Source organism: Humulus lupulus, chromosome 1 (assembly GCF_963169125.1).
Source record: "Humulus lupulus chromosome 1, drHumLupu1.1, whole genome shotgun sequence".
Classification (NCBI taxonomy): domain Eukaryota; kingdom Viridiplantae; phylum Streptophyta; class Magnoliopsida; order Rosales; family Cannabaceae; genus Humulus; species Humulus lupulus.
The window spans coordinates 27,861,452-27,889,401 of record NC_084793.1 but is presented as its reverse complement, the minus strand read 5'-3'; the positions used below and the strand labels follow the sequence as shown (position 1 = coordinate 27,889,401).

The 27,950-nt window shown below is 40.8% G+C and overlaps 1 protein-coding gene across 1 annotated transcript; it reads right to left on the bottom strand.

The window, feature by feature from the left end:
* Nucleotides 1-27,950, bottom strand: LOC133804985 (putative F-box protein PP2-B12). Its single transcript, XM_062243111.1, has 5 exons — nucleotides 27,798-27,950; nucleotides 6,489-6,607; nucleotides 6,027-6,420; nucleotides 447-582; nucleotides 1-89 (listed from the first exon to the last, which is right to left on the bottom strand). The coding sequence occupies exons 1-5, from the start codon at nucleotides 27,948-27,950 to the stop codon at nucleotides 1-3; spliced, it is 891 nt and encodes a 296-aa protein (XP_062099095.1).

Below are 27,950 nucleotides of genomic sequence, written 5' to 3'. Positions count from 1 at the left end.
TCACCTTTTGCTGCTGCAATATTCTAAGGCCTGTGCCAGATACAAAGCCACCCAGACTCTCATTGCCCATTTCATAGGCTGGGTATCCCCTACAATTCAAAATAGATAACCTTTAAAATCAATTATATGCCTATGGTGCATAAATGAATCCTTTAAATAAAGAAGAAAAAAAGACTCAATTCATTTCCCTTTTATAGATCCTAAAGTATGTATTATATTGAGATAATTCCTAAGGGGGCGGGCATAATTTGATTAGAGCAAAAAGTGCACCAGAAATAAAGAACTCTCTCCAATTATAAAACCAATCGATGATCTTCATTCATATATTGTTAAATTTGATATGTTTTCCCATCGACAAATACCTTGTAACCATCAAATTTGAATGCAAGATCAACTCGAAGAGGGAGAGAAAAAAGAAAAACAGACAAAAGGAGGAGACACCTTACAATGAAAAAGATGCTTAGAGAGAGTCTCATTAGGCCTGAACTCAGCAACAAGGAGTCTCTCATCGCCTTCACAGCAACACCCAATCAAATTTGCCAAGCGCTCACTGCGCAGCTGTCCCACCGTCTTGGCTTCCTCCTGAAAACCCAAAACAAGCACAATGGATCAACAAAACCAGCCAAACAATATCATCAAAACACGCACATTCTTTCTCCATAAGAGTCAGAGTAAATAGAGCACAAAACATAAATTGGCCAGCATCGGGCCAAGTCGACCTATTGAAACGCTTCACAGCAATATAAAATTCATCGTCAACCTTGCCTTTGTAAACAACATTGGGAGCCTTTTCTCCGTGCTCCGATACATAACTCTCTCAGTCACAAAACCGGCTCCTCTTCTTCGAATAACTTCAACAAGTCGCGAATCCTCCCAGCCTCTTCATAGTCCTATAACTTCCAAAACATATAAATACATAACTCTCTGATTGGCATCCGATAAAATCCTAATAGAAAGAGTGGAGAATACCCCGAACCCTGACCTTAGATTTTGCTGCCACTTCCATTTGGTGCTTCAACAGAGCATAAGTTTGGCTCTGAGAAAGAAACGAGCTAGACTCGTTACTCGAACTCGAGCTCGAACTCGAGCTCGAACTCGAGCTCGAACTCCGACTTCTTCCTCTGCCATTGGAATCCCTATTCGAAGAACTCACCGTAATCCTACAACCCCTCCAATTCGAATCTCCGCCTCCATAAACAAACCTTCTCGTCCCGAAATCCAATTCTGAGACGCCATATCTACCTCGACCCGACGGCATACACCTCGTCACCATCACCTTACCATTAAAATCAGCGATGAATGACGTTTGGGCTCAACTATTCGGACAGAACAAGATGAAGGGGAATGGGTTGGAAGCTCAAAGATGAAGGGTCTCAGCCTAAGGGAGAGAGGGAAGAGATTGAGAGAGATTAGGGATTCAGAGAATAGAGAACAAGAGAACAAGAGAATAGGGAGAGAGATTAGAGATTAGGGATTCAGACTGAGAGAACGAGAGAATAGAGAAAACCCTTCTTCATTTTTTATTTTGCTTTTTTATTTGTGAAGTAAAATTTCATTTGGCGCCTGTTACTTTTCATTTGGCGCCGATAATGTGTCCGTGTATTTTTTTTGGCATGTATTAATAGCACTTCTAAAGTTATGTAATATTTTGCCGTAATATTTGGTAAAAAATGTTGTAGTGATAGCAGGGATTATTGTGTATGAATTGAGGTATTGTTTCTGGTATAATTGTTTAGGAGATTTATGTTTTAAGTAGGTGATTTAATTCTAAAATTTGTAGTTGGTTTAGTGTTGAGTTGAGGGGAAAATTCTGGGCTTAAGTGGGTGTTCTTGGCTGGGAAAAAGGAGGAGGAAAACACCCAGAATTTTCTAGGTCGAAAGGGGCGCGCTGCGACCTAGGTAGGGGGCGCCGCTACGCGTCTTGCCCTTCTGGCCTGGTGTGCTCTCTGACTTAGGGGTGCGCCGCAACTGCCTGGCCAAGTCGCGACCCGCCTCCCCCTTTGGCTTGGGAGCTTGCTCTCTGACTTGGGGCAAGTCGCGACTTGCTAAGCCAAGTCATGACCCATCTGGGAAGTTTAGTCTTGGAAGTATTTCAAGTATTGTTAGGGTGTGGGGGTTCGAACTGTAATGCCCCAAATTTCCTAATAAGGTTTAGGACCTTGATTAGGAGGCCAGGAGGGCCATAATTGATTTATTATAGTATTTAATGATTATATGCATGTTTGCGTGAATTATATTATTATATGATGGTGAATGCATGCATATGGGCTCATATGTTAATTATGAGGGTAATTTGGTAATTTGGCCACTGTGGGCGTAATTGTATATTTTGGGTGCGTGATTGTGATTAATTAATACAGCCACATTATAAGGTGGATTGGTTCGAGCTAATCGACATGAGGCGATTATGAGATGTAAGTGTTCGGTCTAGTCATAACGGGTTAAAGTTCGGGGCTCGGGGTGAGTCTCGGGGTGAATTTAATGATTAGAGCATTACCGGGAATTAACGGGTAATGGGATATGATTTATTGGTATTTGGGAATATTGAGAATAGCGGGAATTGGAGAGCATTAATTATAATTAACGAGATAGGCGGGAAAGGACGGTTTTACTCTCGGAAGCTTTTAGAGGGATTTATTTAGCTTAAGGGCATTATGGTCTTTTGACCTTAAGGATTTATATGACATGAAGGCTGTAGAAAATACAGGACAAAAACAGAGCCTATCCCCATCACTTCTCCTTCTCTCCCGTACAAGCCTCTTCCTTCACTTTTCTTTGATTTTTGAGAACCCAAATTGAGGAATTGAGCTAGGAGATCAAAGGTGGGGGCTAGGGAACTTGATTCAGACATTTAAGGGGATTCAAAATCGTTTTTAAGGTGAGTTCTAGCCATTGAATTCAGGTTATGCTCTGTTTTCCTTTTGGTTTTCAGCTTGTGATTTTTGATGTAGAAAGAGGGAATCAAGGGGAGTTTTTGTGTATGTTTGGTTGGGTTTTGATGAGGGGGAGTTATGGGTGATGTTTAGAGGTTTAATTGAGTGTTTGGAGAAGGTTTAGAACTAGTTTGAAGGCTTGGTTCTAAGGGAATATGCAGGGGAGGTCGAGCTGGTGCGTTGCTAATTTTTGGCTGGTCTGGGTAATGAGCCGCGGCTTGGCTTTTGTGTGCCGCGGCCTAAGGTGGATTTTGAGGTAGAAATGCCTTTGTCAGAGGGATGAGCCGCGGCATGGCTGTGGTGAACCGCGGCCCTTCAGGGCAAATTTGACCAAAATTGTGTTTTTAGCCTAGGGATGCTTACCATAGGCCTCGGGGTTGATCCTACTACTTGGTTAAGAGGGGATTAATGTCCCGGAGGCTAGATATTGGTTTGGGAACTTATGTTGATCATTTTTATTGTTGATACCTTATATTTGCTTATGACTAGGTGACCGCTAAAGGACTAAAAGTTGATCGTTCTCAAGGGTCGTTCTTTTAATCGTTCTAACTCGACTTTGAGGTAAGAAAACTGCACCCTGTGTATATGTGACATGCATGGCTATTATCGATGCATGTTGGCTGATTATTGTGAGTATGACATGCATGGTTATTATTGATGCGTGTCGGTTGATTATTATGTGTGACACGCATGGCTATTCTTGATGCATGTTGGTTGACTGTTAAACGTGACATGCATGGCTGTTATAGGTGCATGTTGGATTATTGGATATATTGCGTATGATGCATGAGAAACTTGTAAATAGGACATGCTTTGTATACTGGGTATGATATTGTTTAGAGCTTGAGCCTCTGTGTTTATGCATGGTCCTAATTGTATTAATACCTGTTTAGTAAGCATGCTGAATACCTTGTTTATGGATATGGAACATGTGATATATGATTGGTGGCATGACTTACTTGTGTATGACACTGACTAGTCAGGGACCGACTCTAAAGTCGAGAATCACGCATTGAATGGCTCTATGGCATTAATGCTAGACCGACTCTAAGGTCGATGAATCATGCATTGAATGGTCCCATGGCCTTGATGCTGGACCGACTCTAAAGTCGAGAATCGTGCATTGAGTGGCTCTAAGGCACTAATGCTAGATCGACCCTAAGGTCGATGAATCACGCATTGAATAGCTCCATGGCATTAATGCGGGACCGACCCTAAGGTCGAAGAACTTATAAGCGCTTGCCTGGTCTATGACCAGATGTTTATGGCCAAGGTATATGACCCCGGTGACTGTTTGTCACATGGCCAAGGGACGCTGTCCATAGCACGACTCTAGAGTCGAGAGGAAGGTTATGTTGGTGACCATTCACCATGCACCTGTCCTAATCAAACTTATGAAAGGATCACTTATCAGTTAAGCCTTGGTGACCCTATCGTCACATGGCTAGAAGGAGCGATGCTCATTATTGTGACTTTTGGCTATTGTCACCTATTTGCTTGGACTGATAGTCCTGAATGGTTATTATGATCATTGTTGATATTATATCATGCTTTATTGTGTTTTCTTGCTGGGCTTTGGCTCACGGGTGCTACGTGGTGCAGGTAAAGGCAAGAGGAAGCTGGACCATCCTTGAGTTGGAGAGCTTAGGTGATGATGTGTACATATGCAGCTGCTCGTCCGCCACGGCCGAGGTTTAAAGTGGAACTAGGGTTGAACCCTGTTTTGCCGCTTAGAACGGCCTGTTGTAAATATTTTATGAAAAAACTTTGAAACTTTATTTTCGGGATCCCAATGTATATATTAAACGTTCTAGTGAAACGTTACATCTTAACCAAAATGTTTAATCCCTAAACCGCTAATCATACCTAGATCATGATTTTGGCCAAATGACCCGATTAGCGAGTTTAGCACTGTTTACAAGGCACACCGTAACGGTCCCTGGAGTTGGGGCGTTACACGAACCTAGGTGCTCGGGACAATTTCTACCACCCGTTTGAGTAGAAATTGAGGTTTCAGAGGCTTGTTTTGTCTCCTAGGTATTTTATTATGATTGGAAGTTGATGGATATCAATGGCCTTGTGACTAGGTTTATTGCCAAGGCTCGAGGCTAAGGATCGTGCTCGGTACTAGTTCACCTTCTCCGCTCAGAATAAATGGTAAGAAAACTGCACCCGTTTGTGTGGCTCTGTTGGGACTAAGGGTTCCCTATACTTGTATACAATGTTGTGTGATTGAGTTATGCCATGTGAGCATGAAATAAACGGCCTAAGAGTGCCGAAATTGATATTTGCGCACAGGACATGGCTCAGCCACTGGTAGCTGAGGTTAATTAAATATTCACTGAGCGAGCCAGAGTCAGTGGGGTAAATGCTGGGTTCGGCCTAAGTGAGCCGGAGACAGTGAATTAAACAGAAGGTGTGGCCTAAGGGTGCCGATCCTGAATATTGTATGATATGTTTACTGTTGTTAATCTGATGATTATGGCATGTTGAATACCTGGTTAAAAGACTGTTGATTTGTCAATTGTTATCACTGATTATGTGAATGCTGTGGACTGCTGAATATCTGGTTATGCTTTGTGAATTGTTTGGTTATCGATATTGATCATGCTATGATGTTATGGTTTTCTTGTTGGGCCTCGGCTCACGGGTGCTACGTGGTGTCACTACTACAAAAAAGGCTTTTTAGTACTCGCATTGCAAGTCCTAAAAAAGTTTTTAGGACTCGCGGGGCGCAAGTCCTCTATTTGAGAGCCTTAAAAACGGAGGTATTTTAGGACTCGCTAAGAGGTTTTTGCGTGTCCTAAAAAGTTTTCACTACTACAAAAAAAGACTTTTTAGGACTCGCAATGTGTGTTCTAAAAAATTTCTTTGAGTACCTTTTAATTAATTATAATTTTATTTTATAAATCAATATTTGGGTAAAATGCCCATTTTTTTTTAAAATCCCATTATTGCTGAATGAATAATAAATATATACTTATATATTTAAAATAAATAAAAAAAACTTTTGCTATTATTTCTCACATAAAATTCAAAATATTGAGAATATGAATAAACATAAACAGAGAGAGTGTATCTATTATTTTCTACGATGCCATGAACAATGAGACCATCCTTCCAATGGCTACTCAAATCTTGAAACTTCATTTCCAGCTCACCCTCTTGTCTTCCATCGTAGAAAAACTCACCCAACTCAATTTCCATCCACCCATCTCTTCTCTCCTTTGGATAGTTATGCCCATCTCCTTCTTCTCTTTCGTAATAATCGCCATCTAAAGCCTCTGTTCCCCGAACAATCTCACCCGATCCCACAAATCCAATTGTAGTATTTCCTACTTGGGTTTTGAATCCATAAAAATCTTCATCCCTTAGCTTGAAGACCACATATGTTGTGTACAATGTCAATGGAGATAGCATCGAAACCTCAATCTTCCCACTGATCTCCAGCCAACACACCTGAAGGAGCAGAGCCACTTCTTCAAACCTGTTTGATTTCTATTATAGTTCATATTAATTCATACAATTCTAAAATATATGTATATATATGCATACCTAGCATCAGGTGAAGAAATCCATTTCCAATATTGAGGAGCATCACCCCAAATGATATAGAGCTCTCTCGCGGATATCATGAAACACTTTTTTCCAGTCTTTTTCTCCAATGAAAAGCTCTAATCCCTCTGCGAGCCACCGTTGCAGCGAGTCCCTCCATGAGCCACCGTTGCAGCAAGCCCCTCCACGAGCCACCATCTCATTGTGAGCCACCGGCGTTGATGTGGCGCATCTGCTTGAGCGAGCCGCGGATCTCGTCGACGGCGTCCATGTACGACCATGTGCTTGGTCTTGGATAGGTTGAGGGAGACGAGGAGATGCAGGGGTTAGGAGGGGAGAAGAGGGTCGGGAGGGAGGAGAATCCGAGAGAGAGGGAGGTTGAAACATTTTAGGGTTAGGACTTTAGTTTTAGGTCAGATTTTTTTTAAATATAATATTCGGGAATAACCCCAAATAAATAAAATAAAATTTTCTTTTCTTTTTTTTAAAAAAATAAAAATAAAAGAAATCTGTTTTTTTTAATTTAGTTATTAAAATAAAGCTTTAATTTATTCATTTATTTGTCATTTTTTACTTAAAAGTTTTTAGGACACCCAAAGTGAGCCCTTAAAAGTCACCACTAATATTACACTTAAATTTTCTATTAAGGTTTTTTAGGAGCCACATATGATTTTAGGACACTCATTGCGAGTCCTAAAAACAGTTTTTAAGGAAAATTGGAGGGAATTTGAAATTTTTTAAAATTTAAACTTTTAGGATACACATAAGTTTTTAGGACTCGCAATACGAGTCCTAAAAACATTCTTTGTTGCGAGTCCTAAAAAGTCCAGGAGGTGTTTGTTTTAAAAAAAAATCTCAAACTTTTAGGACACACATAGTTTTTAGCGAGTCCTAAAACAAATTCTTTAAGGACTCGCTGTCCTAAAAATGTGTTTTTGTAGTAGTGTGTAGGTAAAGGCAAGGGTAAGATGAATCAACCATGGGTTGGAGAACTTTGGGGGCGAGGTGTACATTGTCAGCTACTCGACCGCCACGGTCAATGGATTGTACAGGGACGAAAACCTAAAATGTGTATTTTTCCATTAGAGTGGCTTTGATTATTTATAACATTTGGAAATTTTGTAAATTTGTCTTCTAAACCATGTTTTGGGATCCCATGTACTAAAAATTTATTTTAATGAAAATTATCTGTTTATGACCAAAATCTTTTAAACCTAACCTGTTTATGACTTTAGATTCACATTTTTATTTAAATGACTTGATTAACAAGTCTTGCACTATTTTAAACACACAGTGTAACCGTCTTGGTTATCCAGGGTGTTACAACTTGATATCAGAGCGGTCTATGTTTAAGGGTTCCTGAAGACTGGCTGGACATGTACACTCGCCGTTAAAGACAAGATCGACTCAGGGTTTTGTAATTGAATACATGAGATTATATGCTTAAATGCTTGAATGAAAATATGATTGTATTAAGTTGTCTGATTAATAGGGAGCATGAGATATTGATAGGGTCTGGCCCTTGACTGTTGTGTGATGATATTGAGGCGTGCTGATTAGCATTGCTATTGCATGTGGATGAATTGTTTAAATTGAGCGTATATATGCTTTATTTTTTTGTTGGGTTATGGAAGCATGGTAAGTATGGCAACAATGAAATTTGATAACTAATGTATAGTATGGCATATTGGTGTTTGTTATGCTTTATGTGTGCATGATTATTGTGGTTGTTTGGACCTGGCTGTGGGATGGTTCTGGGTATGAACATCAGGGATGAGGGGTTTAGTCGGTGATGGCAGATGAATTCAGATTGTCTGTGCTCAGAATGGTTAAGTGGACCTGGTATTGTTATAGTGAGGGTTGCAGATAATAACTAGGGTTGGAATCCTCCATCTGCCCCTGAAGGTCGCAACAGACGTTCACTGGTATGTGAGTATAGCTGTGAGGTCTGACAGAGGAGACTAGATGGGTGAACAGCGGGCTTTTCTGGGGAAAGAGCTGCTTTGTATATCTTGACAATAGGGTTACCAGTGTTGGTTTAACTTGAAGATATAGACAGATAAGAGTACTACATGGAAGGCTTAGAAGGAATTATCCTCTGGTTTTGAGGAAGGTTTGGATTTGCCTAAGAATTTATCAGTGGATGGGCATAGCTAATCCCATCATTGATTATATGAAGATGTAGGTCGTGACAGAGTGGTTGCGCTAAGTAGTTGTGGCAGAAGGATGCCTGAAAGTGGTACTCAGACTTGAAATGTAGGCATGATGGGTTGGGAGGAACTCAGATAGTGATTTGATAAAAGAGATTACTATGAAGTAGTTGAAGCTACGGAGACTAATGAATTTATGAACTGAATTTAGAATGGTAAGACAATGACAAAATATGTCAATAAGTTGGTGGGTTGGTCAATCCGCTTTGGAAGTTGATACAAGCAGATGTAGCTGGAAATGATGACTTATTTAAGGATTAAACTCGGGGATGGCCCAGAGCATCAGGGCCGCTCCAGTGATGAGATCTTCATCTGTACTTGGACAGCAGGGAGGGCCATGTTATTTAAGATATACGGAATGAGGTATGGAGCGTGAATGCCGTAGGGAAAGAGATGCAACAACAATATTCCCATTTGTGGAATTTAGTAAGGACAGATTCTCGGTAATCAGAACAGAAGAACCCCGGATAGTTCTATGGCTCCTGGTTTTGACAGGAAGGGGTCTAGTTTACAAGATATCCGTCAGGATAGTGATGAGATCTAGTGAAGTTATTTAGTATGCATTAGAAGCATGAGACGCCAGGTAAGGGCACGATTTCTACATGGAATGGTTCGATATGTTAGAGCGGATTGCCCAGGATTAGAGAATGGAAAACTGGAATGCCTTGTTTCATTCGAAGCCTGAGGCTAGTTCCTCGGAGGTAACCGGTTGACTTATAGTCTTCGTTCTTGGTTATATATGAGATGAAAGAGTTCGGTGTTGCGTATCTCCCAGGAGAGATTCAGATATGAAGTACATGCCTCAAGGTTACTATACAAGGTGTTTCAGACATTAGTGTGTGTTGGGAATGAACTAGAAACTTCTAAAAGAAGAATTGGAATACAAGTAGTAAAGGGGGTTCGTAGTGAAGGTGATTGAGCTAATCATATGAGAGCCTTGATATGAGCCTGAGTGGGAGTCAATTTGTTAGATAAGGGACAACCATGGATTGTAGGGAATATCACTTGAAGTATATTAGTTGAACTGAATGGAAACTAAGTTGGTCAGTAGGGATTCAGATGGGCATGTAAAGAATTTTTGGGTACGCTTCAGGATTGGGCTATGGATAGGTTTGGTATCAGGGACATTATGAAGAATGGTACTGGTTTGACAGAAAGAATTACTGGTTCAATTGAAGAAGTTTTTTGACTTAGGGATGTCTTAGACGGAGCATCGTATCGTGGGATTTGTTGTCATCGTTTGTTAAGGATGAATAGTTTAAATGCCTGGTTACAAGACAGGACAATGTCTCCAGGAATTGATCTTTGATCTGATTATTACCAGCTGAGGATCAAGGAAAGAGACATTTCAGTAATTATTACTTGTACCCAGTGGGGTGTGATGGATTATTAGTAAAGGTTCTTAACTGACTTAAGCTTCAACAACACAGGTAAGTTCGATAAGCAGAGAGTACATGAACGATATGGACGAGTCACATCCAGGTTCGTTAAGGATGTGTTTGACTACTCCCCAATTAGAAGAAGAATGTGAAAAACTACTACACTGATGATACTAAGACTGAAGCAGTAGGGTCACAGGTAAGGCTCCAGAAGGTATCAACTTCGTTTTGTCAAGGGTATTCAAGGTCACGTTGCAGGAAGAGAAGGGATCAAGTATGAAGAAGTTCAAGCAGAATCCACAAAGAAGTTACTAAAGAACACCTGAGGGATAAGATGCACAATGAGACAGGTGGACATGTCATCTACTACATAAGTATCTTCGAAGGCAGCTACACCTGAGATTGGAATGACATAAAAATGAAAAGTTAGATTGTATGGACAATTTTGTATCAGATTTTTAGAAGACAGAATGAGGATTGGTTAACACTCTGTGATATAAGAATCTACATGTAATGGATGGATACGGAGGGATAACACGAAGGACCTTATTTTTGTTAAGACATGAAACTGAAAGTAGTGCATCAAAGGCTAAGACGCACCCAGTTATAGACTGAAGGGATGATGGTTTGTGCCTCGTGGGAGGTGAAAGAATGGGAACATGGATGGTATACATAGAACATTAAGTTAATGGTCAATGCATAACATAAGGTGTTTGAGTGTTAGGTCACTTGTAAGAAAGATAATCCTGAGACCAAGATTCAGTGAGACTTAATAGGTGATTTATGTTAGGAACCCTTGATTGTACAAGGAGGAAAATTTAATACAGAAGTTGACTCCTTACTTGGGAAGGTCTGTGCCGATTGGATAGGACACCACAGATTATAGTAAGGTCAGACAGGGTAACGATTGAGATTAGGATGGTACCTATGATTGGTTATGGATAGATATATATTTCTTTGGACGATGGAATTCTGAAAGAGTCTTGTGGAAATGGTGAAGAACCCTATTAGTATGGTATGAGTTAAGATATGAAGATCGGATGAGTGATCCGATGGAATCTAGTGTGGAGATGGAGATCCCAAATGAATATCGTATTACCTTCTTAATTTTATGATAGTCAAGAAGTTTAAATGGATGATAAGGTTTGAAATTTGTGTATTGAGAGGTAAAATGGTTTAGTGGTGGATTGTAGGAGTGGACCACATTAGACTACAAGTGAGATGATTGGACATGGAAGGTTGCAACTCAGCAGATTGAATTAACACATTTTGGTTCGTGTGAACGAGTGACGTGGCATGATAATTGATAGTGTCGAGTTGATACCCTTTAATTTTCCAGGTTCTGGAAAGAAATTAGAGAACAAAGGGAATAATTTTGGAACCTAGAATTAGTGGTTGTCTGCAGATAGAATGGCAATCTGAAGAATTAATGGTGGTTCTAAGGAATCATGCATTGAATGTGAAAATGTTTGGGATATTAAGGAAAGTTTAGTCCCTTGATGAAATAGTCACAGTGATGAATGCTGGATTACGACTAAGGTGACATAGCATAAGATATGGTAAGATAGAAAGCAAGAGTACTGGTTTCAAGTAAAGAAATGAAAGGTGTTGAGTATCTTGGTTCGGTATTGGTTCGGGGGGGGGGGGGGGGGGGGGGGGAATGAAGTTGTTAGAATTATTAGGGCAGAAGTATCTGCCTATCTGAAAGGACATAAGAGTTCGCTTTAGTACACAAAGTTCTAGGACGGGAAAATTATATTTCTCCAGGCATTGTAGACAAGAAAGAGTATGATATTGTGGGAAAGGAAGGGGAGTTTTGGCTCCCGATTTAATAAGAGTTCTGGGATCGTACCAAGGTTTAGGCCAAGGGCCTACAAGCTAACCTTACCCTGGTATGGATGATGGCTTATGAGTATTACTGGCATCAATGACAAGACGGAAAAATGATCGCTGATGAGATAGGCAGACCCCGGGGTTTCAACAAAGTTGTTGTGTAAGGAAAGGTTAATGAAATTATAGTTATAAGATAGATCGTATGGAGAAAAATTATCACTCTTGTAGAGTCCAAGAACTTTACTTATCTAGTTAGATAATAGTAATAATAGCAATAGTAGTAGTAGTTTTATGACTGTGGATTTTGGTTCAGACCGGGATTTAATTGGACACTCGTAGTAACACTTGTAGATTTTCTAAGTTTAGCCTATAGTTTAAGAATATTAATTTTAACCTAAGGTTTGATTAATATGACTGATATTGATGGTGATATTTATTATATTATAAGGTTTAGTTAGACCCAATAAGAAAGTAACACTTGTCATGTGTATGTTTAATGATAATTAAGTATTTTTGAGGAATAAGTTTATTAAGAATAATATTTGAATATCCTAGGGACTGTCAGCAGCTTTGAAAACGTTAGAGGATTTAGTCAAGGTTGTTTACTCAATTCAAATTAAGCTTAAAATGTACAATATCGTGTTTAAATATTCAGCATATGCCGATATATCGCAGCTATAGGGGGCGATATATCGCAGTACGGGGATACGAAAAACACGTAACTTCGCATGAGCACCTCGACGAGCCTCGGGCATGCTGGCCCAGGCGATATATCGCCTACAAGGGATGATATATCGGCTCTTTTGATATACTTTTGAATGTTTTTGAAAACGTTCCCATTTTAATCTTTAACCTCTTGATAAGTCCAGCATCTTTTTGACCGAGTCTTCAGCCTCTGCTGAACGATAATTCAAATATTTTTCACTTAAAATCCATTATTTTATTCAAGTTAAATGAAGATCTTTTCATTCTTGAACTCTATAAATATGACCTAGTACCCAGCCATTTATTCATTCATCAAGCTAAGTTCAGAGGCTGCAAGCTGCTAGGTTATTTTTGAGAGTGTAAACACTTGGGTTAAGGATTATAAGCTTAATCATTATAAGCTTACCAAACACTTGGGAAGTAAGGTTTATAGCACATTTCGGTTCAAGGTTTAGATTGGTCATAGAAGCATTCAAGGTATTCCAAACTCTAGTTCATTTGGTATTATTTTTCCTTAAGTTCTTATAGTTTCTACTCAACATCCTAACTTTATTCTTTATTCTTGAATAGGAAATCTAAGATCTTGAACATAAGATTCTTGGTAAGTGTATTTTGATGGTATAGTTCTTTCATCACTTTCATCCCTTTTTCTTTAGCATGCTCACCCTTTCATTTATGGATTTTAGGAGTCTTCCAAAGTCCCAAACCTGTTCTCATATCCCGGTACTTTTGGTAAGGAAAATTGGATAGGATTTTATATGTTATGTTATGTGTTATCTTATGGTTTAAGTGTTATGCATATGTTATATGTTATATTCTGTATGTTTGTAAACTTGGGCATATGACCTGTATAACTAACAAGCCCCAATAAATTTATGGGCATATGACTTGCTTAGCTAGCAAGCCCCACAAATCTAATGGGCATATAACTTGTTTAGTTTATAGGAACCCAAGTAATAATGGCCACTATAGTACGTGTAACATATGTTTATGATATGTTTTATGTTGCATTATGAATCTTATGTATATGTTTTATGTGTTAGATTTTCCTTGCTGGGCATTAGGCTCACTCCTTTATGTTTATATGTGCAGGAAAATAGCTTTGGTGCGCGGGAAAGGTTCTTGGAAGCTTGGGGATGTGTATTGAGGCGGAATGGAATCGAAGGGCCGAGAGTTCGATTCGAGGTGAAGTCTCTTTAATTATGGTTTTATATGTATTTTCCGCACTTTATTATGTAATCCATTTTATTTACAATTATGTTATGTTTTTCTTTTAAACGATGGGATCCCATATCCTACTTTAAATTTTATGTAGTTTCACATTTTTTTTACAAGTTTTTAATGAAGTTATGATTATTTTACTTGTAAGTTTTATTAAAAATTAGTGTCTATGTATAATAGTCATTAATGGTCCAAAATCTAGAGTAGTTGGGTCATTACAGTTGGTATCAGAGCAACGGTTCCTTCGCATGAAGTTCTCCTCGATACACACACTCAAAGCTCCGAATCTGACCGCCAAGTAAGTATTTAAGTTATAGTTATTTTGCTTATGTGTATAGCTAATGATTTTAATATTTATGTTTTCAGTTAAGTATGAATGGAGCATTAACCAATGAGGATATCCGAGCCATTAAGGCTTTAAAAAGAATAAGGGAACCAAGAAACACCGTAGGAGCACTAGAAAGAATTACTCGAAGACTGCTTTTGTTCCACAAAGAAATAGGTCACCTTCAAGAGTCTAAGCAAATCATGATGAGAGCAACGGAACAATATGTATTAGTAATTAGACTGTTTAGAGATTTTCATCCTGTAATAGCAGCCTTAGAGGAGATATGGGAAACAATGGATGATGAAGACGAACTGCCAGTAGCAATGCGATATTACTTTCTCTTAGTTAGGTTCATTGCAAAATCCGAATTTCAGTTTACAAATGAGCAAAAACATAGGATTTTTACGAACCTTCCTAGAGGACATTTTGAGGCACATGATAATGAAGATTATGAAGAACTAGATGATGATATGCTAGATGAAGGATCGGATGTAGAAGATCCTGATTTTTAGAATAGTTAGTTTTATTTATTTTGTTTTATGGTTGTAATACGTGAAAAACTCTTTTCCAAATTAATATCATGTTATTTTGTTATCAAGTATGAGTTTGATTTTATTTTAGCAATCATAATAAATAATAAATAAAATAAATAATGACTAAGTTCGGTGAGGGTGGATACAAATCAATGAACCAAGTTTCTATATTGAGAGTTAGGGGGCCATAGTAGTGGGAACGATTTTACTGATCCCAGCCCTCCATCAATATGGTTAACATTGGAACAAAGATGAGTTTTGAGCCTGAGAATTAAGTCATATAGGATGATTAGAAACAAACTTAGAAATAATAAAGATGGCTTGTTTTTCTAAGTATAGAAACCCATTCTATAAAAATAAAGAAGAATTATATAATTTTCATAAGAAGTCATAATAAATAGGTCAGAGTTATGTTTGTTTTAGAATAAGTTTTGCCTTAGAGCCTATTAGGTAAAGTTCTAACATGTTTCTTTCAACTGTTAGAACTCTGCTACGATGTCGCTCTGAAGATCTGCACGCACCAACGGAAACGCCTCCAACGCTGTTCCAGCGAATAATGAAGCCCCTCCAGTTCGCAGAAGGGGAGTGCGTGCTACTTCTAGCCGCAACGCGCCGGCACCGCCAGCTGACAACACTGCGGAGATTGCCAGACTGCGACAACAAGTCGAGGAACTTTTGCAGCAGCAACGACAACAGGCTCAACCCCAGACTCAGCCTCCGCCTCAACCTCAGCCACAGCAAATGGCCTCAGCACCCCAACAAGTTGGTCCATATGGGGGATGGCCAGTGGTGAACTACGCGCCGTATCCAGTACAGAATATCGAGCCAGTGTATGAGAGGTTCCACAAGCAGCATGCTCCAAACTTCGAAGGGACTACAGACCCCTTTGAGGCAGAAGAGTGACTAAGGAACGTGGAGCCAATTCTGACGCACATGAATCTCAGTAATGCAGACCGTATATCCTGCATCTCGTCATTGCTCAAGAAGGATGCCAGGATATGGTGGGACTTGGTCCAACAATCGCATGATGTTGCCACCATGACATGGACTCGATTCGTGGAGCTGTTCCACAAGAAGTATTACAATTCGGCTGTACTCGCTTCAAGAGTTGAGGAGTTCGCCAACTTAAAGCAAGGAAATTAATCAGTGGCAGAGTATGCTCGTCAGTTCGACCGCCTAGCAAAGTTCGCATCTGAGATGGTTCCAACTGATTTTTTGAGGGTGAACAAGTTCGTTAGAGGACTTCGACCGAAGATCAAGAAGGGGGTTAAGCTAGCAAACCCGGGGAATACTATGTATGCCGACGTTCTAAGGACGGCAATAGAAGTAGAGAGGTTGCAGGATAATGTAAGTAAAGAGGAAGCCAGTAAGCCTGAGCCTAGACAGCAAGGTCAACCTCAGACCAGTCGGAACAACAACTATAATAGCAACAATCAGTCCGACAAAAATAGTAATGGTCAGAAGAGAAGGCATCCTGATAACAAGCAATCTGACAGCGATAAGAGGGCACGGACAAATAATGGGGGAAATAGGCCGAGTTATGTGGAATACTCGCCATGTGCTAAGTGTCAGAAGAAACATCCTGGAGAATGCCGCGCAAACACCAAGGAATGTTTTAACTGTGGTCAGGAAGGACACCGGAAAAGAGATTGTCCTCAGCGCAAGCCAGAAGGGAAAAAGGACTACAAGATGGTTCCTGCTAGGGTTTTTGCCTTAACCCAAGGAGAGGCTGATGCTAGCAATATGGTGGTAACAGGTCAGGTTTCTATCCTCAATAACATATGCTCTGTATTATTTGATTCGGGAGCCACTCATTCATATATCTCATTATGAATGATAGAAAAACTAGACAAACCTTGTGAAAGATTTAGAACTAGGTTTGTAACCGAGTTACCTTCGGGCAAAGTAGTCCTATCATCACGAATAGTATGAGGCGTACCGATCAAGATTGAGGACATAGAACTAGAAGGAGACCTGATTGAATTGGTGATCAAGGACTTTGACGTAATACTAGGCATGGACTGGCTAGCATGGCATGGCGCAACCATCGACTGCAAACGCAAGAAGGTGATGTTCGAGACTCTTGACGGCCAGAGATTATGTTTCATGGGACAAGTTTCAGGACTACGTACACCGCTAATATCATCTCTCAAAGCTCAAAGGATGATAGAAAAAGGATGTCAAGCATTCTTAGCCAGCATCACAGATGTGGTAAAGGAAACACCACTTAAGGTTGGAGACGTCTGCATTGTAAGAGAATTCCCAGAAGTATTTCCCGATGACTTGCCAGGGTTGCCTCCAACTCAGGAAATTGACTTCACGATTGAATTAGTACCGGGCACCGAGCCTATCTCCAACGCACCATACCGAATGGCACCTACAGAACTCAAGGAGTTAAAGACACAGCTACAAGAACTCCTAGACTTGGGTTTTATTAGGCCAAGCCATTCGCCATGGGGAGCCCCGGTACTATTTGTGAAGAAAAAGGACGGAAGCATGCGGATGTGCATAGACTATCGCGAGCTGAACAAGGTAACGATTAAGAACAAGTACTCGCTACCCTAAATCGACGATTTGTTTGATCAACTCTGAGGTGCGACTGTATTTTCAAAGATTGATTTACGGTCCGGGTATCATCAGCTCAAGGTAAAGGGAGAAGATATTTGTGGATGCCAAAAATCCACCAAGAAAAAAATCCCCAGTACATGGTGAAAATACAAGGCCAAAGGTCACTTAGTCACATTATCAAGCTCAGACCTATAAGTCTTGTGAAACTGGTAGATTGTCCCAAGGGAAGCATCACTTAGTGAGCCATGAAGTATGGCCTTTGTGGATGCTCAATATTCCATGCCCATAAAAGACTCAAAGTGTATACTTAAGCCCCATAAACGCCCAAAAATATGGCTGGGTTGGGGTGACCCCGAGCCACTGTTGCCTCTCGCGCGGCAGCCCTGATGGCCTTGCGTGCACCAGCACCAGGCGAGGCCACCCCCTCGCGCGTGCCAGCACCAGGCGAGGCCACCCCCTTGCGCGCGCCAGCACCAGGCGAGGCCACCCCCTCGCGCGCACCAGCACCAGGCGAGGGCATCCCCTCGTGCGCGCTAGCACCAGGCGAGGCCCTTTCCCTCACGCGCGCCAGCACCAGGTGAGACCCCCCGCCTCGTGCGCGTCCCGCACCAGGCGAGGCCACGTGTCCCGCGCGCACCCAGCACCATGCGAGGCCCCGCATCCCCCGCACGCCACGCCATCAACAGGCCTTCCAAGGAGGTCTCGCGAAGGAATAGGAGCCATGCCATGGCCTTCAAAGTTTGAGTGGCATGGGAGCCACGCCACCAGGTGGCCACGCGAGTGGGACCACACGCCAAGGGAGCCGTGTCCACAAGGGGCTCGCGAGGAAGGCGTCTCGCCTCGCACCCTTAGACATCTGTTGAGGCCACATGCCCATCACCCATGCTCGTGAGTGACCTCAGGGTGCTTCAGGCATCCCATGCCAAGGACTCGAGAGCCTCGCCTCACGTCACGACCACTGCATGCACCAAGTGTCCCATACCCTATGCCTTGAAGACCCCAATGCTTAGAGGTCCAGGTACGAGTCGAATGGAACATTCATGTATGATCTAGTACTGGGTACGACCCTTAAGACCCTGAATATTGTTGGAAAATTCATTGTAAGCAGAGGCTATTGAGAAATATACCAAGATTTGCTCCATTATTTATCTGTGTTTACTTTCCCTTAAAGTTTATTCTTAGTTCTTATATAAACATCACCTGACTTACCTTTGAGTTTTTCGATCTATTTCGTTGACGAGATTTCACTGTCAACAATATTCCTAAGACAGCCTTTAGAACTCGTTATGGACATTACGAGTTCTTGGTTATGTCCTTTGGTCTTACTAACGCACCAGCCACATTTATGGACTTAATGAATAGGGTCTTCAAGGACTACTTAGATAAATTCGTCGTTGTGTTCATCGACGATATCTTAGTATACTCTAAGGATGAAGTAGAGCACGAGGAACATTTGAAGTTGATTTTGTCGTGACTGAAGGAGCATCAACTCTACGCCAAATTCAAGAAATGTGAGTTTTGGATTTCGCAAGTGGCGTTCCTCGAACACATTATATCAAAAGACGGAGTTGTAGTAGACTCATCAAAGGTAGAGGCCGTAAAGGATTGGCCAAGACCAAATAACGCATCTGAAGTAAGAAGCTTCCTAGGGTTAGCAGGTTATTATAGGAGGTTCGTAGAGGGCTTTTCTAAGACAGCCACTCCACTCACCAACCTGACCCAGAAACAACAAAGATTTAACTGGAATGATAGGTGTGAAGAAACCTTCCAGTTGCATAAGGATAAGCTTTGCTCAGCACCAGTACTCTGTGTACCGACACCCAACGATAAGTTCGCAGTTTACTGCGATGCATCGAAGCAAGGATTGGGTTGCGTGCTGATGCAAAATGATAAGGCGATAGCCTACGCCTCACGACAATTGAAGGAGTACGGGCAGCGCTATCAAACTCACGATATGGAGTTAGGAGCAGTGGTCTTTGCGTTGAAAATCTGGCGCCATTATCTTTACGGAGAACGGTGCGAGATTTTTACGGACCACAAAAGTTTAAAGTACTTCTTTACTCAGAAGGAGCTCAACATGAGGCAGTGCAGGCGGTTAGAGTTAGTAAAGGATTACGACTGCGAAATCTTATACCATCCGGGGAAGGCAAATGTAGTTTCCGATGCACTAAGTAGGAAAAGTTATGGAAATTTGGCAGCTTTAGCTGGAATAGAAAAGCCGCTACAGCAGGAGTTGATCAGTGCCGGAATAGAAGTAGTTGTCGGCAAACTGGCTAACTTGTCTATCCAGTCGAATCTGCTAAAAGACATACGGATTGGTCAGGGACATGAAGACACACTAGCAACACATATGGATGCAGTCCGAGAAGGCAAGGCTACATATTTCTCAATATCTAGTCAAGGTTTATTGAGATATAAGGATTGGGTATGCGTGCCAAATGATCAAAGGATTAAGAAGACGATTCTAGAAGAAGCGCATAGTACCCCGTACTCAGTTCACCCAGGGTCGACCAAGATGACTCATGATGTTAAGGCAATCTATTGGTGGCCAGGGATGAAGAAGGACATAGCAGAGTTTATGTCCAAGTGTCTTGTATGCCAGCAAATGAAAGCAGAGCATCAGCGACCTGTAGGCTTATTGCAACCGCTTAGCGTACCAGAATGGAAGTGCGACGATATAGCCATGGACTTCGTGACAGGTTTGCCAAGGACGAATAAGCAGCATGATTCTGCTTGGGTAGTAATAGATAGACTAACCAAGTCGACTCATTTCCTGCCTGTTAAGACTTCATACACGGCAGACCAATATGCAGACATATACGTCCAAGAGATAGTACGGTTGCATGGAATCCCCAAGACAATAGTGTCGGATAGAGGATCGGTGTTTACATCAAGATTTTGGGGAAGTTTACAGCAAGCTATGGGTACTAAGTTAAGTCTTAGTACAGTTTTTCATCCTCAGACAGACGGGCAGTCCGAGCGTACAATTAAGATTTTAGAAGATATGCTACGCGCATGTGTACTTGATTTCAAAGGATCATGGAATAAGTACTTGCCGCTGATAGAGTTCTCTTACAACAATAGCTACCAGTCAACGATTGGAATGGCACCTTATGAGTTACTATATGGAACAAGGTGCCAATCATCGTTGCACTAGGACGAGGTAGGAGAAAGGCAGCTTCTAGGTCCCGAAGCTGTTAGACAAGCTCAAGAAGCAGTAGCGCTTATTAGACAGCGTATGCTTGCTGCTCAAAGCCGTCAGACAATCTATGCGGATGCCAAGCGACGCAATGTGGAATTCAAAGTCGGAGATCAAGTCTTCTTGAAGATATCTCCCATGAAAGATGTAAAGCGGTTTGGGAAGAAGGGCAAGCTTAGTCCCCGATTTATAGGTCCTTTTGAGATATTGGACAAAGTGGGAGCAGTTGAGTATAGACTAGCCCTACCGCCAGCACTAGCAGATAGTCACAACGTGTTCCACATCTCGATGCTACGCAAGTATGTGTCAGACCCATCTCACATCCTCAAGTACGATACGATAGCACTCCTGAAAGACTTGAGTTACGAGGAACGACCGGTTAGCATCCTGGATAGGGGGTGAAGCAGTTACGGTCCAAGAGCATTCCTATAGTCAAAGTCCTATGGAGTAATAGTTTTGAGCGAGAGGCAACGTGGGAGTTGGAGGAGGACATGCAAGGCTGGTATCCGGAGTTATTTGGTAAGTAAATTTCGAGGACGAAATTATTTTTAGTAGGGGAGAATTGTAGAGTCCAAGAACTTTACTTAGCTAGTTAGATAGTAGTAATAATAGCAATAGTAGTAGTAGTTTTATGACTGTGGATTTTGGTTCAGACCGGGATTTTATTGGACACTCGTAGTAACACTTGTAGATTTTCTAAGTTTAGCCTATAGTTTAGAATATTAATTTTAACCTAAGGTTTGATTAATATGACTGATATTGATGGTAATATTTATTATATTATAAGGTTTAGTTAGACCCAATAAGAAAGTAACACTTGTCATGTGTATGTTTAATGATAATTAAGTATTTTTGAGGAATAAGTTTATTAAGAATAATATTTGAATATCCTAGGGTCTGTCAGCATCTTTGAAAACGTTAGAGGAATTAGTCAAGGTTGTTTACTCAATTCAAATTAAGCTTAAAATGTGCAATTTCGTGTTTAAATATTCAGCGTATGCCGATATATCGCAGCTATAGGGGGCGATATATCACAGTACGGGGATACGAAAAACACGTAACTTCGCACGAGCACCTCGATGAGCCTCAGGCATGCTGGCCCAGGCGATATATCGCCTACAAGGGATGATATATCAGCTCCTTTGATATACTTTTGAATGTTTTTTAAAACGTTCCCATTTTAATCTTTAACCTCTTGATAAGTCCAGCATCTTTTTGACCGATTCTTCAGCCTTTGCTGAACGATAATTCAAATATTTTTCACTTAAAAAGCCATTATTTTATTCAAGTTAAATGAAGATCTTTTCATTCTTGAACTCTATAAATAGGACCTAGTACCCAGCCATTTATTCATTCATCAAGCTAAGTTCAGAGGCTGCAAGGTGCTAGGTTATTTTTTAGAGTGTAAACACTTGGGTTGGGGATTATAAGCTTACCAAACACTTGGGAAGTAAGGTTTATAGCACATTTCGGTTCAAGGTTTAGATTGGTCATAGAAGCATTCAAGGTATTCCAAACTCTAGTTCATTTGGTATTATTTTTCCTTAAGTTCTTATAGTTTCTACTCAACATCCTAACTTTATTCTTTATTCTTGAATAGGAAATCTAAGATCTTGAACATAAGATTCTTGGTAAGTGTATTTTGATGATATAGTTCTTTCATCACTTTCATCCCTTTTTCTTTAGTATGCTCACCCTTTCATTTATGGTTTTTAGGAGTGTTCCAAAGTCCCAAACCTGTTCTCATATCCCGGTACTTTTGGTAAGGAAAAGAGGATAGGATTTTATATGTTATGTTATGTGTTATCTTATGATTTAAGTGTTATGTATATGTTATATTTTATATTCTGTATGCTTGTAGACTTGGGCATATGACCTGTATAACTAACAAGCCCCAATAAATTTATGGGCATATGACTTGCTTAGCTAGCAAGCCCCACAAATCTAATGGGCATATGACTTGTTTAGTTTATAGGACCCCAAGTAATAATGGCCATTATAGTACGTGTAACATATGTTTATGATATGTTTTATGTTGCATTATGAATCTTATGTATATGGTTTATGTGTTAGATTTTTCTTGCTGGGCATTAGGCTCACTCCTTTATGTTTATATGTGCAGGAAAATAGCTTTGGTGGTGGGAAAGGTTCTTGGAAGCTTGGGGATGTGTATTGAGGTAGAATGGAATCGACGGACTGAGAGTTCGATTCGAGGATGAAGTCTCTTTAATTATGGTTTTATATGTATTTTCCGCACTTTATTATGTAATCCATTTTATTTACAATTATGTTATGTTTTTCTTTTTAACGATGGGATCCCATATCCTACTTTAAATTTTATGTAGTTTAACATTTGTTTTACAAGTTTTTAATGAAGTTATGATTATTTTACTTGTAAGTTTTATTAAAAATTAGTGTCTATGTATAGTAGTCATTAATGGTCCAAAGTCTAGAGTAGTTGGGTCATTACAACTCTGGTAAGGGTGTTATTGAAATATAAAAGATAAAGAATTGGACTCTAGAGTTATGGTCAGAGATATGAGATTTATTACCTGATGTGTTCAAATAAATTTCGAGGACGAAAAATGTTATAAGGAGGGGATAGATGTAACGACCCAAAATTACTAATAAAGCTTAAGGGCCTTGATTGGTGTGCTGGGAGGACATAATTTGTATTTATGTGAATAAATGATTAAATGCATGATTATGTGATATGCATGATCCTATGATTATATGGATATGTGAAATGCATGTTTATGAGAATTAATATGCATGTGGGCCCTGTTTAGTTTATAAGGGCATATTTGTAATTTTGGCCCGTTGATGGCATAAATGTGATTATATGTGTTAATTGTTGAGACTACATTATTATGTGGATATATTCGCAATATATGGCTCGAGACGGTCCTAGTAGCCGGATTGGCGAAATAGTCACGACGGGGATTTATACCCGGCTCGGGGGAGCATGGGGGTATATTTGAGAATTTAGCAAATATGTTGGGAATTATTAGGTGTTGGATAAATAATTGGATGACGGGATTAATTGGTGAATGTTAGGAACATTTGAGGAATTAGCGGAAATCGAGGACAAAATGACCATTATACCCTTAGATAGATTAAGTGTTAAGTGGTTGTGGGAGGGCAAAATGGTATTTTGGGTTAAGTGATATACTCAGATTTAGTAAAATAGAGGGGACTAGAAGCTAAAGGAAAGCTCTCAGCTCACCTTCTCTCATCTCTCACGTATTTTCTCTCACTCCCTTGGTGAAGGTTGAGCTTTGAAGCTAAGGGCAAAAAAAAAAAAAAGGGGAGCATAAGCTAAGGCATGGGCTGAAGAAAATTAAAGGAAAGGGAAGGCATGAATTGTTGAAAGAAGTTGGGGTCTTGGAAGAGAAGCTTAGGGGAACTTCAACTGGGAAATTGAGCTGTAAATTGAGGTAAGATTTTAGAACACCATCTTTAAAGTTTCTGGTTGAATTTGGATGAAATTATAAGTGTTGGCTGGTTCTGTTTTGATTGATAAGTTGAGTAGAAATTTCAGGGGATATAGCAGGGATTATTGTGTCTGAATTGAGATATTGTTTCTGGTATAATTGTTTAGGAGATATATGTTTAAAGTAGGTGATTTAATTCTAAAATCCATAGTTGGTTTAGTGTTGAGTTGAGGGAAAATTTCTGGGCTTAAGTGGGTGTTCTTGGCTGGGAAGAAGGAGGAGGAAAAAACCTAGAAATTTCTGGGTCGAAAGGGGCGCCGCGGCATGTGTGGCCCTTCTGGCCTGGGGTGCTCTCTGACTTGGGGGCATGCTGCGACTTGCTTGGCCAAGTCGCAACCCGCCTCCCCCTTTGGCTTGGGAGCTTGCTCTCTGACTTAGGGCAAGTCGCGACCCGCCTGGGAAGTATTTCAAGTATTGTTAAGGCTCGGGACAATTTCTACTACCCGGTTTAGTAGAAATTGAGTGTAACGCCCTGGCTACCCCAGAACAGTTACGGTGAACGGTGGACCGGAAATTTGACTCACTACCTGAGTCCTTTGGTCAAAAACGTGCTCTAAGTGTAATTAACAGGTTAAGGCATAAAACCAATAAAAAGGAAATGGAGATTTTTATTACAAACTGCTCTGCAGAGCTAAACAAAACGTTCACAAGTGGTTCTCAGTACAAAATGGTCATTACAGTTTTAGATTTACAATCCCGCCGACCTAAGCGGCAAAAATAGGGTAAATCCCCTAGTTCCTCTGAGAACTCCTTGGCCGTGGTGGTCAAGCGGCCGCATATGTACACATCACCACATCAGCTCTCCACTCAAGGCTAGGTGAGCTTTTCTTTCCCTTTACCTGCACCACATAGCACCCATGAGCCAAAGCCCAGCAAGAAAACATAACACTTTTCATAAACGCTATCAAATGATTATCATTATAATCACACTGAACGTAAAGCTTTTCAGCAAGCGAGTGAACGTCACATAATCTTAGCGGGGGAGAGTGGCTGCTAGGTAAGCCACTAGCCTCCAAGCGCTTATTTCATTCATCGACCCTCGGGGTCGGTCTTGCATTAATGCTCTTTGAGTCATTCAATGCTAATAGTCGATTAGATCTAATCCCTGTTGGCTTGCGTGATCCACCCTATAGCCGTCCTGACTAATGAGTCAGCGCTATGTGACCAGTGTCCAGTACCACTGCCGAACCTGACTATTCAGTCACAACTTCACAGTAGATACTAGGACCTTTTCCAAACCTGACTAATAAGTCAGTGCTATGCACAAGTGAACAACATATATGCTAAGCATTCCATGTTCAATCCATGTCCATATTACACAATCAACATGCCTTACAAACACCCATGCATGTCTCACTTGGGGTGCAGTTTTCTTACCTCGGGTTCCGAGCTAGAACAAATAAAAGAGTGACCCTGAGAACGATCGACCTTTTGGTCCTTTAGCGGTTACCTGGTCATAACCAAATTATGGGATTCCATCAATAAAATGAATAATAAAAGGTTCCCAAACCAAAACCTAACCTCCTGGACATCAAACGCTACCCAACCGGGTAGTAGGTTCAACCCCGAGGCCTTAGGTTTAAATCCCCATGCTAAAAACACATTTTTGGCAAAATTGACCTTAAGGGCCGCGGCCCTCCCCTGCTGCGCCGCGGCGCGCCCTTCAGACAGAAGGGGCCTCCCCTGCCAAACGCCAAGGGCCGCGACGCACCACAACTGCGCCGCGGCGCCCAACCCAGAATGGCCAAAATGGCAGCACGCGAACTAAAACTTTCCCTTGTATTTTCCTCCCAAACCAGCCCTTCAAATCAGTTCAAAACCTCCTCCAAACACACAATTAAACCCCTAAACAACACTCATAACTCTCCCTCATCATAACCCAAGACAAACCCCAACTAAAACCTCCATCAATTCCAACAATCCTCCACAAAACACAAGCTGAAAACTATCTTTAAAACAGGGCAAAACCAGAAAAATAATGGTCAAAGCTTACCTCAAACTTGGTATTGAACCCTCTCCAATGGCTGAACTAACTCCACAACCTTAGCCCCTTGATTTCCTAGCTTAGTTCCACACTTGAGCTCAAAATTCCAAAGAAGAGAAACTATAGAGATGAATGTACGGGAAGGAGGTTTCTTACTCTGTTTTGGTTCTGTTTTACTCTACAGCCTTCCAAGCTCATATATATCCAAGCCAAAAGACCTTTATACCCCTAGGTCTTTAAAAGTTTCTAAAACCTCTTCAAGGGTAATTTTGGCACTTTCCATTAATCCCGTTAATCATAATTAACTCTTCCCAATTCCCGCTAATCTCAAAATTCTCAAACACCAATAATTCACCTCCCGTTAACCTTTAATTCCCGGTAACACTCTAATCATTAAAACTCCCCGAGACTCACCCCGAGCCCCGAGCTTAAGCCTGTTATGACCAAACCGATAATTTACATTCCTTAATCGTCTCATGCCATATAGCTCGAACAAACCCACATCATAATGTGGTCTCAAGATATATCACCAACATGCGAACAAATAATCAATTTACCCTCAACGGGCCAAATTACCATCACACCCCTGTGGATAGAAATATGGACTCACATGCATGCATTTCACATCATATCATAATATAATCAACATATACATGCATTTATCAATTAATAATATAATTAAGCAAGTATGGCCCTCCTGGCCTACTGTTCACGCCGTTAAACACAACGGAGAATTCGGGGCATTACATTGAGGTTCCGGAGGCTTGTTTTGTTTCCTATGTATTTTATTGTGATTGGAAGTTGATGGATATCAATGGCCTTGTGACTAGGTTTATCGCCAAGGCTCGAGGCTAAGGACCGTGCTCGAAACCAGTTCACCTTCTTCGCTCGGAATAAAAGGTAACAAAAACTGCACCCATTTGTGTGGCTATGTTGGGGCTAAGGGTTCCCTACACATGTATACAATGTTGTGTGATTTTGTTATGCCATGTGAGCATGAAATAAACAGCGTAAGAGTGCCGGAATTGATATTTGCGCACAGGACGCGGCTCGACCACTAGTAGTTAAGGTTAATTAAATAATCAATGAGCTTAGCCTATGTAAGCCAGAGTCAGTGGGGTAAATGCTAGGTTCGGCCTAAGTGAGCCGGATACAGTGGATTAAACAGAGGGTGCGGCCTAAGGGCGTCGACCCTAAATATTGTATGATATGTTTACTGTTGTTAATCTGATGATTATGGCATGTTGAATACCTGGTTAAAAGACTGTTGATTTGTTAATTGTTATCACTGATTATGTGAATGCTATGGACTGTTGAATATCTGGTTATGCTTTGTGAATTGTTTGGTTATCGATATTAATTGTGTTATGATGTTATGGTATTCTTGCTGGGCCTCGGCTCACGGGTGCTACGTGGTGCAGGTAAAGGCAAGGGTAAGATGAATCAACCATGGGTTGGAGAAATCTAGGGGCGAGGTGTGCATTGTCAGCTGCTCGACCGCCACGGTCGAGGGATTGTACAAGGACGGAAACCTAAAATGTGTATTTTTCCCTTAGAGTGGCTTTGATTATTTATAACATTTGGAAATTTTGTAAATATGTCCTGTAAACCATGTTTTTGGATCCCATGTACTAAACATTTATTTTAATAAAAATTATCTGTTTATGACCAAAATATTTTAAACCTAACATGTTTATGACTTTAGATTCACATTTTTATTTAAATGACTTGATTAGCAAGTCTTGCACTATTTTAAACACACAGTGTAACGGTCTTGGTTATCCAGGACGTTACAGGCGAGGTCACCCAAAGGTTGCATCAGGCTAATTGGGCCTCGGAAGCAGGATGGCTGAACCTCAGTGGCTTGAGAAGACATGGCCTCCATTCGCACGAGCAAGTTAGCATTCTCAGCTTTGAGCCTCCTCATTTTCTTGCGTTCTTCATTTATCTGGGCGGTAAGAGCAACGAGCTGGGCGGACAAATCGGGTGCCTCAGTCACATCTGACAT

Excerpts from the sequence above, each read along its gene's own strand:
- LOC133804985 (XM_062243111.1), bottom strand. The coding sequence starts at position 27,950 with ATGTCAGATGTGACTGAGGCACCCGATTTGTCCGCCCAGCTCGTTGCT. Across the intron at positions 6,608-27,797 it reads TGTCTTCTCAAGCCACTGAG|AGCTTTTCATTGGAGAAAAA; the intron begins GTTCAGCCATCC and ends CAGAGGGATTAG. Across the intron at positions 90-446 it reads CTCTAAGCATCTTTTTCATT|GGGATACCCAGCCTATGAAA; the intron begins GTAAGGTGTCTC and ends TTTGAATTGTAG.